General features: G+C 50.2%; 1 protein-coding gene across 2 annotated transcripts; it reads left to right on the top strand.

Moving 5' to 3' along the window:
- Positions 1-15054: 15054 nt before the first annotated feature.
- Positions 15055-17563, top strand: LOC123397901. Of its 2 annotated transcripts, XM_045092422.1 has the most exons (6): positions 15055-15167; positions 15402-15479; positions 16308-16469; positions 16550-16603; positions 16717-16863; positions 17139-17563. In XM_045092422.1, the coding sequence occupies exons 1-6, from the start codon at positions 15069-15071 to the stop codon at positions 17436-17438; spliced, it is 840 nt and encodes a 279-aa protein (XP_044948357.1). In that variant the 5' UTR covers positions 15055-15068; the 3' UTR covers positions 17439-17563. The 2 variants fall into 2 exon arrangements, with proteins under 2 accessions (XP_044948357.1, XP_044948358.1); XM_045092423.1 differs by lacking the exon at positions 16308-16469.
- The last annotated feature ends 640 nt before the right edge of the window (positions 17564-18203 follow it).

The raw sequence follows: 18203 nt of genomic DNA, 5'->3' as shown, positions 1-18203 counted from the left end.
TCCCTCAAGTAAGTTGTCATCGGTGCAAGCAATAAAAATTTCTCTCTAATATGTATGATCTATTAGTGTGTGGAAAATAAGCTTTGTACGAACCTGTGATGAGGAAGACATAAAAGCGACAGATTGCATAATAAAGTTCTTTATCACAGGGGGCAATATAAAGTGACGTTCCTCCGCACTAAGAGGACACGCATCCAAACCTCAAAAGCGCATGACAACCTCTGCTTCCCTCTGCGAAGGGCCTATCTTGTACCTTTATTTTTTCCCTTGAAAGAGTCATGGTGATCTTCACCAACTCGTTATTTCGCCTTTATCTTGGCTAACGTCATATGCTTGGGAAAGATCTATATTCATATGTCAACTTGGAAGTAAGTATTCATGAATTATTATTGTTGACATTACCCTTGAGGTAAGCAGTTGGGAGGCAAAACTGTAAGCCACTATCTTTCTCTGTGTCCAGCTAAAACTTTGATCTCATGAGTACCACGTTAGTTGTAGCAATTGTAGAGAACGAAAGAATGATTGAGTATGTGGATTTGCTTTACAAGCTCTTATTTGAATCTTTCTGATGTTGTGATAAATTGCAATTGCTTCAATGACTAAAGGCTATCGGTTGTTACTTCTCGGTAAGGTTCTTGATCCATGCTTTACTTTGTGAAGGAATTATCACTTTAGCATGAGAGATTATATGTTGGTGTTGCTGTTCTGATCTTGATCATGATGCATGCATGTTCGTATCTTGTGTTGTCGACACCTCTCTCCCTAAACATGTGGACATATTTATTGAGCTAGGCTTTCGCTTGAGGACAAGCGAGGTCTAAGCTTGGGGGAGTTGATACGTCCATTTGGCATCATGTTTTCATGTTGATATTTATCGCTTCTTGGGCTGTTATTTCACTTCACGGTACTATTCTGATACGTCCATTTTGCATCATGTTTTCATGTTGATATTTATCGCTTCTTGGGCTGTTATTTCACTTCACGGTACTATTCTTATGCCTTTTCTCTCTTATTTTGCAAGGTTTACATGAAGAGGGAGAATGCCGGCAACTGGAATTCTGGCCTGAAAGTGGAGCAAAGTTGAGATACCTATTCCGCGCAACTCCAAACGCCGTAAAAATCAACGAGGATTTTTTTCCCGATTTATCAAAAATACTAGGCCGAAGAAGTGCCAGAGGGGCACCAGGGAGTGGCACAAGCCTGCATGACACGGCCACCCCCCAGGCCGCGCCGTGAGGGTTTGGGCAGCCCCCTGGCCCCCCTCTTTTGCTATATGAAGGGTTTCGTCCAGGAAAAAAATCAGAGAGGAGCTTTTTCGTGGTTTCGCCGCCGCCACGAGGCGGAACTTGAGCAGAACCAATCTAGAGCTCCGGCAGGACGATCCTGCCGGGGAAACTTCCCTCCCGGAGGGGGAAATCGTCGCCATCGTCATCACCAACACTCCTCTCATTGGATGGGACTCGTCACCATCAACATCTTCATCAGCACCATCTCATCTCCAAACCCTAGTTCATCACTTGTAACCAATCTCCGTCTCATGACTCCGATTGGTACTTGTAAGGTTGCTAGTAGTGTTGATTATTCTTTGTAGTTGATGCTAGTTGGATTACTTGGTGGAAGAGTTTATGTTCAGATCCTTGATGCTACACATTACATCTCTGGTCATGAATATGATTATGCTTTGTGAGTAGTTACTTTTGTTCCTTAGGACATGGGATAAGTCATGCTAATAGTAGTCATGTGAATTTGGTATTCGTTCGGTAATTTGATATGTTGTATGTTGTTTTTCCTCTAGTGGTGTTATGTGAACGTCGACTACATAACACTTAACCATTATTTGGGCCTAGAGGAAGGCATTGGGAAGTAGTAAGTAGATGATGGGTTGCTAGAGTGACATAAGCTTAACCCTAGTTTATGCGTTGCTTCGTAAGGTGCTGATTTGGATCCACTAGTTTACTGCTATGGTTAGACTTTGTCTTAATTCTTCTTTCGTAGTTGCGGATGCTTGCGAGAGGGGTTAATCATAAGTGGGATGCTTGTCCAAGTAAGGGCAGTACCCAAGCGCCGGTCCACCCACATATCAAACTATCAAAGTAACGAACGTGAATCATATGAATATGATGAAACTAGCATGACAGAAATTCCTGTGTGTCCTCGGGAGCGTTTTTCCTCCTATAAGACTTTGTTCAGGCTTGTCCCTTACTACAAAAGGGATTGGGACACTTTGGTGCATCATTGCTACTTTTGTTACTTGTTGCTTTCTACGAATCATCTGACCACACAATCACTTGTTACCGATAATTTCAGTGCTTGCAGATATTTCCTTGCTGAAAACCACTTGTCGGATCCTTCTGCTCCTCGTTGGGTTCGACACTCTTACTTATTGAAAGGACTACGATTGATCCCCTATACTTGTGGGTCATCAGTTCCCCAATACATTCATTGGTCCGACAGACCAATCACATGGAGCCGGGTAGACCATCCTGCGGTGATGCCCAACCCGGGCTCATAAGCGCTCGTCCTCGACCCCACCTTCGCCTCCAAGAAGCTCATCTGCCGGTTCTCCTGGGTGCTGGTCAATGGCGGCAGCAGCATCAACATCCTCTACCTTGACACTCTTCGCAAGCTCGGACTCATGGAGACGGACATCCTGCCGACCAGCACTGTCTTCCACGACATCGTGCCTGGGCAGTCCTGCTCGCCTATCGGCAAAATCCAGCTGGACGTCCTCTTCGGTGACAAGGCTCACTTCCGCCGCGAGTCCATATGGTTCGAGGTAGTGGACCTCAGCAGCCTGTATCACACGCTGCTGGGCAGACCGGCTCTGGCCAAGTTCATGGCTATCCCGCACTATGCTTACCTGAAGATGAAGATGTCGGGTCCGAAGGGCATCATCACCATTGCTGGCGACTACAATAAGTCGCTCGAGTGCGCGCAAGACAGCAGCCGCCTGGATGACGCCATGGTGATTGTTGAGGAGAAGAGACAGATCGACTGGCTCGTGGCTCAGGCTACCGAGCAGCCGGCGATCCCTCCTCCTCCATCCCAGTCGGCCGGCGAAGGCTCCTTCAAGCCGGCCAAAGAGACCAAGCAGGTGCCACTCGACCCTGCAAACCCCAAGTAGTGCGTCACCATCGGGGCTAGCCTCAGCCCCAAATAGGAAGGCGAGCTCGTCGACTTCCTTCGTGAGAATCGGGACATCTTCGCATGGTCCCCCAAAGACATGTCGGGTGTTCCGAGGAAGTACGCCGAGCACAAACTTCACGTGCGACCGGATGCAAATTCGGTAAAACAACCTTTGCGCCGCTTCGCTGAGGGGAAGCGGCGCACAATCAGAGAAGAGATTACCCGGCTCCTTGGAGCCGGCTTCATCATGGAGGTTTTCCACCCGGACTGGTTAGCTAATCTAGTCCTGGTGCTGAAAAAGAACAATACTTGGCGAATGTGTATCGACTACACTAGCTTGAATAAGGCATGTTCGAAAGACCCTTTTGCATTGCCTAGGATAGATCAAGTGATCGACTCCACTGCAGGCTGCGAAATGCTGTCTTTTCTGGATGCTTATTCAGGCTACCATCAAATCAAGCTGGATCCAGCTGATCGCCTGAAGACCTCCTTCATCACGCCCTTCAGGGCCTACTGCTACACCACCATGACGTTCAGTCTAAAGAACGCTGGTGCGACATTCCAACGCTGCATGCAGCAGTGCCTACTGCCATAGATCGGCAGAAACATCCACGTCTATGTGGATGACATCGTCGTCAAGACGAAGCAGCACTTCAGCCTCATCGACGACTTGCGGGAGACGTTTGCCAAACTATGCAAATACAAGATCCGGCTCAACCTGGAGAAGTGCGTCTTTGGGGTTCCAGGCAGCAAGCCCTTGGGGTTCTTCGTGTACGCTTGTGGCATCGAGGCGAACCCCGAGAAGATCGGAACCATCGAGCGGATGGTGCGGTCGGCTCGGATCCTAGACGTTCAGAAGTTTGCCGGCTGCCTGGCGTCCCTTAGCCGGTTCGTCAGCCGGCTCGGCGAGAAGGCTCTTCCACTCTACCAGCTCATGAAGAAGACGACAAAGTTCGAGTGGAATGACCAGGCGGATGAAGCCTTCCGCGACCTCAAGCGAGTCATCTCAAGCCTGCCAATCTTGGCAGCGCCGGCTGAAAGGGAACCCATACTCATATACATTGCAACGACCACTCGCGTGGTTAGTGTAGTGCTGGTAGTTCAACGCAAGGAGGAGGGCAAGGTACTATTAGTGCAACGCCCTGTCTACTACCTCAACGAGGTCTTCTCCACCTCCAAGCAGAACTATCCCCACTACCAAAAAATGTGTTATGGTGTTTACCTTGCTGCAAAGAAGTTGAAGCAATACTTCCAAGAGCATGCTATCACCGTGGTGAGCACTGCTCCGCTTTTAGAAATCATGGGCAACTGTGATGCAACTGGCAGGATCGCCAAGTGGTCCATCGCCATGGCGGACCACGATATCCGCTACGAGCCTCGCACCGCCATCAAATCTCAGGTGGTGGCCGACTTCTTGGTCGACTGGGCCGAAACCTAGTTCAAGCCACCACCTCCAGACTCTACCCATTGGTGGATGCACTTCGACGGCTCAAAGATGCGGTCTGGTCTGGGAGCAGAGAATGTCTTGACGTCTCCGAAAGGAGACCAGCTCAAGTATGCTCTCCAGATCCACTTCGCCGCCTCCAACAACATCGCCGAGTACGAAGCACTCGCTCATGGCCTCCGGTTCGCCAAGGAGATTGGCATCCGGCGGCTCATCTGCTTCGGCGACTCAGACTTGGTGGTGCAGCAAGTTTCTGGCGAATGGGATGCCAGGGACGCTAACATGGCAAGCTACCGCTTCCTCATCCAGCAGCTCAGCGCCCCTTCGAGGGTTGCGAGTTCCACCATGTTCTCAGGGCAGACAACGAGGCGGCCGATACATTGGCCAAGATTGGCTCCATGAGACAGGCTATCCCAGCTAGTGTCTCCGTCGAGCAGCTCCACAAGCCATCTATCAGGCCGTCTCCAGAGTCGGCATCGATCTTCGTGCCGGCTGATTCTTCGGTGCAAGCGTCGTCGGCTCCACCAGCTATGCCGGCTACAACTCCTGTACCGGCTACGCTGGCTCTCCGACTCCAATTGCGGCACCGGCTGAATCTTCGGTGCAAGCACCGCCGGCTCCACCGGTTACGCCGACTACAGCTCTTGTGCCACCTACGCTGGCTCTGTCGACTCTAATTGCGGCACCGGCTACAACAACAACTCCGGCTCCGCCCTGCCTCGAATCTTGTCGTCTCGACACCCAGTGGGTGGACGTCCTGGAGGTAGACGGCAAGCCAGCCGCCACGACGGCATCAGAGACACCTTGTCTCGAGCCCACGACTACTGCTTCATCAAGCGTGGGGGCTGCAGAAGCCCCTGACAGTCAGGTCGAGACGGAGCCAGCCCTTGTGCCGGCTCCGTCATGGGCTCAACCCATCCTGGCCTTCCTCCTTCACGGCGAGCTTCCTCAAGACGAGGCGGAGGCGAGGCAGATCCAGCGTAGATCTGCAACCTACGCCATCATCAATCGCGAGCTGGTTCGACGTAGCGTGACTGGCGTGTTCCAGCGCTGTGTCGAATCAGAAAAGGGACAGGAGATCCTCAAAGAAATTCACCACGGGGAGTGCGGGCACCATGCCGCCTATAGAACCTTGGTGGCCAAGGCGTTCCGCCATGGATTCTACTGGCCCACGGCCCTCGAGGAGGTAGTGGATCTGGTCAACAAATGCGAGGGCTGCCAATTCTTTGGCACACAGAGCCACATGCCGCCTTCGGCCCTCAAAACCATCCCCTTGTCATGTCCTTTCGCCGTCTGGGGGCTGGACATGGTGGGGCCTTTCAAGACGGCTCGTGGTGGCATGACTCACCTCTTGGTAGCCATTGACAAATTCACCAAGTGGATCGAGGCTAGACCCATCAAGAAGCTTGATGGCTCCACGGCTGTCAAGTTCATCATGGACATCTCTGTTCGATATGGCGTCCCCCACAGCATCATCACCGACAACAACACTAACTTCGCCAAGGGCGCTCTGGCGCTCTACCGCTCCAAAGTAGGCATCCGGCTCGACTTGGTGTCAGTGGCACATCCCCAGTCCAATGGCCAGGTGGAGAGGGCCAATGGCCTGATCCTGGCCGGCATCAAGCCAAGACTGGTGGCACAACTTGTCAGGTCAGCCGGCTGCTGGATCGAAGAACTGTCGGCTCTACTGTGGAGTCTTCGCACGACGCCCAACCGGTCAACCGGCTTCACTCCGTTCTTCCTTGTATACGGGTCCTAGGCCATTATCCCTACGGATATCGAGTTCGACTTGCCTCGGGTCACCTTGTACACGGAAACGGAGGCAAAGGAGGCAAGAGAAGATGGTGTTGATCTCCTCGAGGAGGCAAGGGACTTGGCCTTGAGCCGGACGGCCATCTATCAACAAAAGCTGAGATACTACCACAGCAAGAAGATCAAGCCTCTCTCTTTCAGAGAGGGAGACTTGGTGCTCAGAAGAATCCAGCGCATCGCCGGCCAGCACAAGCTCTCATCCCCCTGGGAGGGACCTTTCATCATCAGAAGACAAGGAAGCGCAAGAGGGACGACTCCGGCCAGGAGACGGAACGTCCATGGAACGTGGCGTTGCTTCGCCCGTTCTATTTCTAGAAGGCAAGTATCAAACATGGAAAGAGCATGCCCATATGTATCTTTACCCCTCTTTAGGGATTTCTAATGAATGCAATGAAAAGAGCATGCCTTATGCTTCTTTTTCAGTTCATATCTAGAGTGCTCACTCTGCGAAGCCCCTTGCTCGCTCTAATAAGCTTGGGGGCTCGCTAGCCGCCCGGACGCCTTCCTTATGTTGTAGAAAAACACATAGTGTACGCTGGACCGATCCCTGGTCACCTCGTAACAGCTACAAACCGGCTCCCGACTGTCCAGCTAGCGAGGCAACGCCAGGTAAGGTGGGATGCATGCAAAGTTTGACTACAAAAAGGTTGTCGGCTCGGGTTGGCTTGATCTATTTTACGATCTCATTCTAGCCGGCCTCTGCTGGTCTATGTCTGAATCTTTAAGTCTTGATGGCTTCGAAAAATCTAAGTCTTATATTCTCAAGGTCAGAAACCTCGACCCATTCACAGACCGGCTCCCGGTTGTTGGGCTGGCGGGGTGGAAACTTGGGGGTTACAGGAGTTGGAGAAAAAGAAGTCAAACAGGAATCAAAAGATAAAGATATAAAACAGCACGCATGGCAATACGAATATAATGTTGAATCCATACATTCAAAATGCATTGGCCCACGGCCGAAGTTCATTGCACCCCCCAGTGGGTGGAGCTGTTGGACTGACAAGACAATTTCAGACAATAAAAAGAAAAAACAGGATCGACTAAGGGGCTGCAGCCTCATCGGTCGCCCCGACTGCTGCTCTTGAAGTGGTGGCTTCACCATTGCCGGCTGCTCCCGAGGCGGTGGCGCCGTCTCCTCCGCGAGGGCTCCCGGCTCTGTCCGCACCGGAGTCAGCGTACGCCGCGCCGCTGGAGGCGGCAACATTCTCCACCTCATGGACCGCCTCGTCAGAGGTGCCATCGACGTCATAGGGATGAAGGCCATGCAGATCTTCACGGATCACATTGCCGCCTTCGCCCCGATCCAAGTTGAGCTCATCCCAGGCGGCGTACGAGGCGATGTCGCTGGCCCTCACGCGCAACACCTCCTCCATGGCCTGCAGCTCCACCTTCGAGCCGTCGCGCTGAGCGACGAGCTTGCCCAAGTCCAGGTTTTGGTACCAGGACTTGGCCAAGTGCAGGGCCATGTAGGCTCCAGCACGCGCAGCTGAAGCGCGCCAGGCGTCAAGACGGTCCTCGCCAGCCGCAAGCCAGCGGGAGAACCGGCTCATCGACACCGGCTCCACGCCATCAGGCCATAGGGCCGCCACCATCGACGAGCCTGCGATCTGGAGCTGAGCCATATACTCGCCCAGGACGCGCAGGAGGGCCCTGAGGCCCACCCCGATCTCCTCCACGCTCCAACCGGAGGTAGCGTCTACCTCTTGTCTGGCTGCGCGGCGCTCCTCATGGCTTACCTCGACGACCGTGTCGGCCACGTCCTGTGTCTCAGGGAAGAGGCCTGAGATAGGGGAGGGGCGCAAAAAAGGAGTAAGAAGAGGAGACGACAAATAAAGTTCAAGACAAAACAAAAAGAAGTCTCACGGTGGAAGTCGCTATCAGTCTCATGGGCGCTCTCGAGGGCCTCGAGCTTCCGCACCTTGCTCGCTTGAGTGACGCGGGCGACTTCGTCCTGGAGGGCCGCCGCCGTGTCCAGGGCCTTGGCCAGCTGTGTCTGCTTCTGGACCAGGGCGTCCTCCTTCTCCTTCAAGGCAGCATCCTTGAGCTTCATCTCCCCGAGATGAAGCGTCTCAAGACGTTCCACGTCGGCAGTACAGGAGGCGTCCTTCTCCTCCAAAGAGGCGCACAGCTGCTCTAGCTCGGCCCGACTAGCCGCCTCGAGCTCCTTCTTCTCCGTCTGGAGAAGAGTCAGCTGCTCCTGGAGCCGGCCCTCCGCGTCACACAGGGCGTCCCGCTCCACGACAACCTCGCCCAGCCGGGCTTGAAGCTCGGCAACCTGGCCATCAGCCGCCTGGTTCTGAGCCCGTAGCGTGTTGTAGGCTTGCACCTGGGCATCATAAAGATCCTACGAAGCAAAGAAAAAGCAGAAGTGAGATTAGGCCTGGCTAAATCATAACCAACCCGATTCTCGGGGGCTACACCCAGTGGGTGCGCTAGCGCGCCCCCACTAAAGAAGCAAAGCAAGAAAAGAAGATCAAAGAGATTCGGCCTGGCCGATGCTCGGCCGACCCAATCGGCCGGCCCGACTCTCGGGGGCTACACCGAGTGGGTGCGCTGGCGAGCCCACACTGATTCAAGAAGAAGAAAAGAAAAAACCGAAGACATAGATGAGGCACTTACCCTGGTGCGCTCCTCCAAGCGCTCCAGATCGCTGCTCACCACGCGGGCTGCCTGGTCCACCTTGAACCGGCTGCTGGCAAACATCGACACTAGCTCCGGGACGCCGTGGAGCATGGTGCCTGCGAGCAGCTTCGAGCGCTCCAGGTTAGCCGCTCGCCAGGCCTTCATGGGCCAGCTCCCGACTCTGGGACCGGCTCCTGGAGCAGCCGGACCGCGGTTGGAGATGACGATGGTGCCGTCTCCAGGCGCTGGCATGGTGGCAGGCTCCGCGGACGTCCCAGTCAGCGCCGCCTCATCAACAGGAGGTGGATGGGCCGCGTCCGGCGCATCCATGTTCACCCCTAGCGCATCTGGAGCCACGTCTGGCACATCCAGGATCAGTTCCGGCGCGTTGGGCGCCGCTTCGGCCCTAGGTGAATCAGGGATCACCTCAAGATCCACCGGCACAAAGGCATCCGGCTCGGAGGAATGGGCCTCCTTGGTCCTTGGGGCGTGCCTCGGGGCCGCCTTGCTAGCTGGCTCCTCCATGCAAGCACGCGTGGAGGGGTCATGTCTAGCCTTCGTACGCTTCTCCGCTGGCTTCTCGACTCGGCTGGCGCGAGACTGGCCCTCGTCCGTCTTCCCCGCGGCCGCATCCCACCGGCGTTTGGACTGCACCTCGAGCTCCTTCTGGGCAGCGTCAGCCGCTGTCCAGCCGGCTCGTTCGGCTGCGGAGGCGGTGTCTTCCTCCACGTCTTTCGCCTCCTTGTCGGGCGACGTTTTGAGGACCGAAGCTTCACACAAGACAAAATAAAAAGAGCAGAGGGGAACCCTTACCCCGCGATGATGGACACCTGCCTCCTGCCGCCGCCACGTCGCTTCTTAGTGCTGCCTGCTCATGATCCGGCTGGAGGACCCGTTGCCGGGCGCTTAGGGGCCGTCCTGGAAGCCGTGGCACCCTTGCCCTTCTTCCTGGCCGCCCCGTCAGGTCCGGCCGCCTCGACCCTATGACGCCGTCTGTGCGTCAGAGGCGGGCTGGTGACCTCCTCCACCCCGTCGAAGTCTTCCTCCAAGGCTGCATCATATAGGGAAGAGGGAGTCTCGTCATCGTCCGTCCAATCTACGATGGAGGGCCGCAGATGCTCACCAGACGGCTCCGTCCCTTCCGACTACAGCGCATTCTCCGAGCCTTCGGAGGAGGCAGAGCGGGACTCGATCATGCCCTCGTCCTCAATCTCCAAGGCGTCAGACGTCGCCACGTCAGGGGCAGGCGGGTTGAGTGCTGCCTGTAGCTTCTCGAACACCTGCGCGAAGGAGTTGACGGCCAGCTCAGCGAGACGGCCGGTCGCGAAACAAACAGAAAGAACAGAGCCACAAAGAGCGCTTTCCACCGGAGGCAGACGTGACCTGCAGTAAAGGGTCATCCCCCACGACCAGTTCCCACTGTCGTCCATGCGGCGGTGGAAATCTGGTTTACCCCCCGCACCACCGCGTTGGGGGTGAATCTCTTGGTGGATGTCCGGCAGGGGTCGTGCCGGCCGCTCATCTGGCAGACCAAATGGGGCCACCTCTGCAGCGACAGAATCTTGCGGGTAACCATGGTGGTAAGCAAGTCACGGCCAAGGAGGCCTCGTTTCTCCAAAATGTCGAGGTGGGCGCCGATCTGTGCCACCTCGGGAATCGGCTTCGGGAACTTAGCCCCCCCCAAGTTCAACTTCGTCGGAGGACTGATGTTGAACGGGGGCATGTTGAGGGCGTCGTGTGCAGGGTCGGCATTCTTCACGTAGAAGAAGCCCTTCTGCCACTGCTTGATGGACTCCGCAGCGACATCTGGGGGAAGCTGGACTTCGAGCGATGATGCACAAGTGCGGCTCCGCACGACGTCATCGGGCGTGGCCTCGTGTGCTTCTCTAGCGCGGCCTTGTCCATCACAAAGGAGTGCTGCTTGAAGAAAAACAGGCTTCGCCAGAGATTGAGGCGGGGCTCGATCCCCAGGAAGCCCTCGCACAAGACTACAAAGGCCGACAACTGCAAGATGGCATTCGACGCCAGGTGATGCGGCTGCAGGCCAAAGAAGTGGAGCCATTCAGAGAAGACGGGGCTCGCCGAGAGCCCGACGCCCCTGTAGAAGTGCTCGTCGAAAATGATGATCTCTCCCTCTGTCGGTATTGGGGCGTTCTCGGCACCAGGGATCCGCACCAGCACCTGGGAGGTCGGGGGAAACAGCCGGTGATGGCGGAGCGCCTCGATGTGGCCTTCGCAGATCTCACTACCAAGCCAAGCTCCCTGGGACGAGGTATTCTTTGAGGAGGAGCCGCCAACCATGACCGCGGGCGGCAGAAGCTCGGTAAGGTTGGTGGCTCGATGGCAACGAAGAAGAAGAAGACGAAGAGGACGAGCTCTTCCTCTCTGGGCTCAGGGAGGAAGAGTGCGTCGATGCGGGGCGAGAAGGGTGCGAGTGGCCTCCTCGGAACCCCCGCATCCCACTTAAACCCCACGAAGGGTCATGGGGAGGATCCGGTGCAAGCCGAGCCCCACTAACCACGTGTATTACAGGCGGTAACGCTTCCCGAAACCCAACCATCGTGGAGTAAATCCGCAGAGGATCTTCCGTGCAGAGGCCGAGTGGGCGTCGTGGCGGGACCTAGGCCCCAGGCCAGGCCCCATCACCAGTAATAACCATCATTACGTTAGGCCAGGCCTGACGCATGGCGCGCTCTGCGTGACCTACGACAAAGCCGAGGCGTCACTTCGAAGCCAGCCAGTTTCGGAGCCGGCGTTCCCTGCCGCGGATGGCGGCAAGAATACAAAGACAAAAAATCAAGGCGGTGAGGCCACCCGCCCGCAGGCGGCGGGCCTCTCCAGCTTCGGGGACTACTGTCCGGGGGATAACCCCGGGGTAGGCTCATCGAGCCTACTCCTTCATCTCGTGCCCAAAAGGAATGACCAAGTATAATTCTCCAAGGTCCAAGTCCTCTGGCCGGCTAGGCTGCACCTACCGGCTGGAGGACGAGACGGCCAACCCTCTGGCCGGCCAGGCAACACCTGCGGGCTAGAGGCAAGATGGTTACCTCTTCCTGACCGGCTAGGAACGAGGCGGCCGTGCCCAAGCCGGCTAGCCAAGCGGGCTAGCCGGCCGGGGATCTCAAGTCACATCAGATCGTAGGTCATGACGAGACCCTACGATTAAAGGTGGCTACGCGTCAGCAAAGGTACTGGATTGGAGTTCACGACAGGTACCAGCGCCGGCGGCCACACCGCTGACCTACCCCGGCTCTGATCCATCACCCATCATAGTGTCGGCCATCAAACTCCCACTCCATTACTACACCCAGCGTGGGAACAGTGGAGCGGCCGTACCGTCTGCCCATGACGAATCTTGCTGGACGACGCCAGACGTACCGCGCGTGTCTTGCGTCAACCTTACGCGAGAGCTCCATTGGCTAGCCGGCGGGTCCCACAGCCAGACGGGACCTCACAGCCGGCGGGCGCCTCAAGCGACAAGACAAGACCCTCGTGGCCCCCTGGTCAGCCGGCGTGGCTGCCAGCCGGGTCCCACTGTTGTACCCTTTATCCATATTGTAGGCCGGTGGGTTCGTCTATAAAACCCCCCGGACCCCCTCCATGCAGAGGGTCGGTCGACAGATTACACACACACTCACCAACCACATAGGAGAGGCAGAGACGAGCCGGCTGCTCCCCTCTTCCTCCTCCGCAATATAGCTCCAGGAGCAACCTTGTAATCCATCCATATACATCATACACTCCGGCATGACTAGGGGTATTATCTCTATCGAGAGCCCTGAACCTGGGTACATCGTGCGTTCCATGCTTGTACCAACCTCGCCCCCAGCGCCCTCCGTTGCCCCTTCTGTTCTCACCGACTTTAGCCTACCTATGGCATATTTTGTGAGTATTCACCGACAGAGTCAGATGGACTCAACTACCTTTGAAGCTTCCGCTAGTTTTCGATTAGTTTTATCTCATGAGTTGGCCTTCAGCAACTTTATTGTAATATTTATTGTAATAAAGGACTCGATATGGGATTTCGTTTAATAAAGTAGTGTGATTGAACTCTCGCTATATACATTGATGTACTGTGTGTGTACCAGCATGATCTTGGGATGGTACAGAAACACCAGAGACTTGACCGTTTCAGGTCGGGTCGCTACACTTCTCTTTGATCTATCCGATGTAATTCTTTTGTGCGGTGCGTTTGTTGGGATATGATGAATTGTGGGTTTATGTTCAGATTATTCATGATAAATATTTCATTCTTCTCTGAATTCTAAATATGATTTTTATGTGCATGATCATTATAGATTTGTAAATCTCTCCGATTTATTGATTTTCTTTGGACAAGTAGATTGATCTTTCTTCAGTGAGAGGATTGCATAGTAGGGGGTTTAATCTGACGGGTTTCTATATCCTAGTGATAGAAGGGAACAAGATTTGTCTTTGTATTGTTGACACTAAGGATAAAATTATGGGGTTATTTCATATTAATTGAATTCTTTCTGTCTGCATCATGTGATTATTCTCCAAGCATTGCTGTATTTTAATTTATACTCTAGATGCATGTTGGATAGCGTTCGATGGGTGGAGTAATAGTAATAGGTAAAGGTGTGAATTGCCCTATTTACTTATAGATGTGATGCCTATATACACATGATCATTCCCATGAATATCACATAACTATGCGCTTTTCTATCAATTGCCCAAGAGTAATTTGTTTACCTTCCGTATGCTTACTTTCATGAGAGATGCCCCTTGGGAAAACTATGGCCCGAAAGTCTATTCACTTATAAGTTTACGAACGCTAGAATACCTTGTTGTTCTTGTTTACTTTTATTTTGTCTAGCAATATACAATTATCTAATACCAGCCACACTACTTATAGGCTTGCAAATAACGAGTCCAAGGGGATTGGCAACCCTCTTTACTGCATTAGGTGCAAGTGTTTGCTCTGTTGTGTGTAGCCGCTGAAGACGGGGGTTGGTTATTACTCCTGATGGTTCGATAAACCTTGGTTATCTCATGAGGGAAATACTTACCTATAATGTGCTGCATCACCCATTCCTCTTCAAGGAAAACCCAACACACATCACAAGCATCATTGTCTAGTTGTGACGAGCGTAATGCTTATGTATTTGATCATTCCATGAATAACGTTGTAACTATACGTTTTTTATCAATTGCTCAAGAGTAATTTGTCTATCCACCGTACGCCATGCTATTAAGAGAGAAACCTCTAGTGAAAACTATGGCCCCCGGGTAAACTTTTATCATATTAAAAAATATTTGCAAATTATTTACTTTTATTTTACTTTGCAATTTATCGATTTACTACTATTAGATTTAATCCTTGCGTCTAACAAGTACAAGGGGATTGACAACATTCTTCCCCATGTTGGGTGCAAGTATTTTCTCTTTTGTGTGTAGGTGTTGTTCACGGTCATTTGCTTGGTTCTCCTATTGGTTCAATAAACCTTGGTTCTTTACTAGGGGAAATACTTTCTGTTACTTCACTACATCACCCTTCCTCTTTGGGGAAACCCCAACGCCATCACAAGTAACAGTGTTACATTGGTGCTCGTATTTTCCTGGATTTATTCCAGGACTTCTAGCGATGTGCGTTCAATGGGACGATACGTTCCTATCCACTACGAAGGCATCTACAACAACTTCCTCAATATCAATATTATGTTCCTCTCATTCTCTTAGAGTTCTTTTTAGGGGTAGGGTGTGTGTGCGTGCGTTCAAGGGGATGAATGTGTATGCGTATGTATGAGCCTTTGTGTTTGTACCTTATTGAAAAAAGAGAAAATGTAGGTCATTAAACAATCATTAATTGGATGTAAAGCAAGTCCTTAGTTAATGAGAATTGATTAAGCCAATATCTACTCAAGAAAGAAGGGTGCATCAGATGACTATTCAATAAATGTTGAGTCAATCATAAGTAAGAGAAATATAAGTCTTCCAAAAATAGATTGTGGCTCAATTCTATGTAAGTTGTGTTATCTATATAACATACAAGTAAGGGATCACATAGTTATATGTTTCATTGAAAGGAAAGCAATTCCTTGTAACAATGGGATTTGTTGTTGTGTCGGTATTACTATGCTTTTCATTCATACCTTTCTACCTCACCTTGGTTGAATCGATAGATATAGATGGCAATCATGAAAAGGTAAAAAAATACCTTTTTCTTCACACATGCAACTCTTTCTCACTCGATTTATCTGTTTGTGCCATTCTAGTATTCTACTTGACTTAAGCTTCATAACTACTATTGGTTTTATGTAATATGTAAGTACTTTTTGTTACTTGTGTTCCTAATCTTTTGTTACTTGAGCAATTAACCAGCGACTTTATATAACAATTATATTTGTAACTAGCCATGAACTGGAGTTTCCATTTGCAGAACACCTTAAGACCTGAAACTTTCCAGTCTCCTTGGAGAGTCAATATCACGGATGAAGGCACCAACATTGTTTCTCATGTAATTTGTCCATCTCTATCTCTTTCTCCCTCTCTCTCTCTCTCTCTCTCTCTCTGTCTCTCTTTCTTTCTCTCTCCTTGCGCCTATCTACCCACCTCTGATTTTTGACGTGTTAGAATTGAGGCATGCTTGATTTTTAATTGATGAGAATTGACCACAAACGAATGCCATAATGGCATGTGATATATTGAAAGGAAAATTTGACTTATTTTTAAGCTGAGCATCCCGTAGTTAAATCAAAAAGAAATAGTCGTGAAATTTGACATTTGTTACTGACTCACCAAAATCATAAATGGCCAAGCTAAATTATACAAGTGGTCAAAGTAACAAGGTGGTGCCATTTTTAGTAGTCCCTAGCAACTCTCCATGCAAAACAAGTCATGGAAAGAGGAACAAGCTCTGTACTTTATTGAAAATATTATATTTTCCTAGTTAATACGTAGAAAGCCCAATAAATAGACAAACATTCTACCAAATACTGATATCAACATATTTGGAAATGCACCTAAGACTTGCTCTACCAAAGAGTTATCTTAACATACCAACACAATGCTAAATTAAATGTTGTTGAAGTAAAGGAAGTCTGGTTACATAGGAATGGCATATCTGCATGTGGAGGAAGATATATCTAGTATGAGAAACTCATGAGGCCTTCAAATAATCTATACTAGCTCCAAAGGAGAATAAAGGAAATACCCATTTTAAACATCAAGTAGGAGAATCCATAAAACCTGTACGACCAAGAAGACAATCCTCAGTTATTTATTATATTGTGGTCTATAGTTTTTTTGGTCACTCACTAAGTTGATCTATAATTTTTATCACTAGTATGCAATGTGGCACACAGATCCAGGAAAGTTTTATGGCCTCCGAGCTGAAATGAGTATATGGGCTTCACCAAATCAAGAAAACTCTCAAGAATCTGGAGCATCCTTACAAATTTATTGTCAAGATGGAGAAAAGTACAACTTAATTCAAGACGGATTTCACGTACAAACATATCACCCATTTTGTTAAACTGAAATTCTTTTCCATGAAACTGTAATATCAAAATGTGGTTTTGCTTGTAGGTATCTCCCTCTTTGTACCATAACAAAGATATTCGATTCTTTACATATTGGACTGTAAGTGCAATCAATGCCATTTTAACAAGTTATATAATACGCCGGCCATACTATAGTTGGTCGGTATTTTATGTACATTCAAAATAATACATGTTTCCTTTTTTATTGCCCAGAAAGACTTGAAATCAAGGGGGTGTTACAACTCGCAGTGCACGGGTTTTGTGCCTGCAAGTGGAGCTGAATTGGTGCCTGGGCAAGCCATTGCTCCTCCATCCATTTATGGAAAACAAGACCACTACATTAGGCTTAGTGTCAACAAGGTGCACCCTTTCTCCTAGTCTAGAGACAAACATACTATACAAGCTTATAAATGTGATAATTACATTTGATAAACATGGATTATATGAATGTGAAAATAAATTGTGCTTGAGTTTGCATAAATGGTTATGAATTAACATGCTATGGTATTTTATTTTCAAGAAAGGAGTATTAAAGTATGAGCAATCATAAATTCTTGCAAATTACAATTATTTTATGCTCTTCTCATGCATGAAATCTATTGTTGATGGATGTCGTAATCCCTCATTGACTACAGGATCCACATTCTGGAGATTGGGTGATATATCGTCATGATTTAGAAAAACCATCATTCTTGGGGCATTTTCCGGAGGAGCTTTGCCTTGGAACCACGCGTATACAAGCAGCGACTGGATTTGTGAATTACTTGAAGAATGCACGTGGTCCTCCTATGGGTAGCGGCAACTTTCCGAATGACGACGATAAGAAATCAGCCTACTTTAGGCGTGTTAAGTTCTACAACTCCAAGGGCCAAGCTTTCGACCCCTTTAACACTCAGATGGTCCGTTTAGTTGATAGGCCAGATTCTATAATGTAGATGATTTCCTTCTTGAATTTAAGGAGGGTTATTCATTCCACTATGGTGGACCAAGTGGTTGTATTGGCTGACAACATAATTCATATTACTTCTTGGGGTTCAATAAATAGAAAGTATGTTCTTCATGGGAACTAATGTCCCTTATTTATTTTATTTGTCAAACTTAATTTTGGTAATTATGTCGACTATGAAAACAAATCTAGACTTTATTAAATCATGGCTTTCGATGTCCTACTTGTGAGTTGCGTTGGGTTTTTCCCCAAAGAGGAAGGGTGAAGCAATATAGTACCTGATAAGTATTTCCCTCAGTGAAAACCAAGGTTATCGAACCAATAGGAGCACCACATAAATTCCCTTCTTCAGTACCTACACACACAAAAGCAAACACTTGCACCCAATGCGGGCAATAGGGTTGTCAACCCCCTTGAAATCGTTACTTGCAACGATTAGTTCTGGTAATAATAGATGTATAAAAGTAAAAGTAAAAAACAAAACAATAAAATTGCAGCAAGGTGTTTAGGTTTTTAGCTATATGATTAATTAGACCCGGGGGCCATAGTTTTCACTAGAGGCTTCCCTCTCAAACACATAGCGTACGGTGGTTACGCAAATTATTATTGACCAATTCATAAAAAGCCCATAGTTATGATGTTATTCACGACAATGCACTAGTAGAAAAGAGGGCTTTGGTCCAGGTCCTGAAATCCTATTAGTCCCAGTTCACATACGAACCGGGACCTATGGTGACATTGGTCCCAGTTCGTG

The sequence above is a fragment of the Hordeum vulgare genome, chromosome 5H, assembly GCF_904849725.1.
Source record: "Hordeum vulgare subsp. vulgare chromosome 5H, MorexV3_pseudomolecules_assembly, whole genome shotgun sequence".
NCBI classification, from domain to species: domain Eukaryota; kingdom Viridiplantae; phylum Streptophyta; class Magnoliopsida; order Poales; family Poaceae; genus Hordeum; species Hordeum vulgare.
The sequence above is the reverse complement of the archived record's forward strand: the minus strand, read 5'-3'. Positions and strand labels throughout refer to the sequence as shown.

What these genes read in the sequence shown, in the direction of transcription:
- LOC123397901 (XM_045092422.1), top strand. Translation starts at nt 15,069, where the DNA reads ATGGGATTTGTTGTTGTGTCGGTATTACTATGCTTTTCATTCATACCT. An exon ending in TAATTCAAGACGGATTTCAC is followed by an intron (nt 16,470 to 16,549) that starts GTACAAACATAT and finishes TTTTGCTTGTAG; the next exon opens with GTATCTCCCTCTTTGTACCA. An exon ending in GATTCTTTACATATTGGACT is followed by an intron (nt 16,604 to 16,716) that starts GTAAGTGCAATC and finishes TTTATTGCCCAG; the next exon opens with AAAGACTTGAAATCAAGGGG.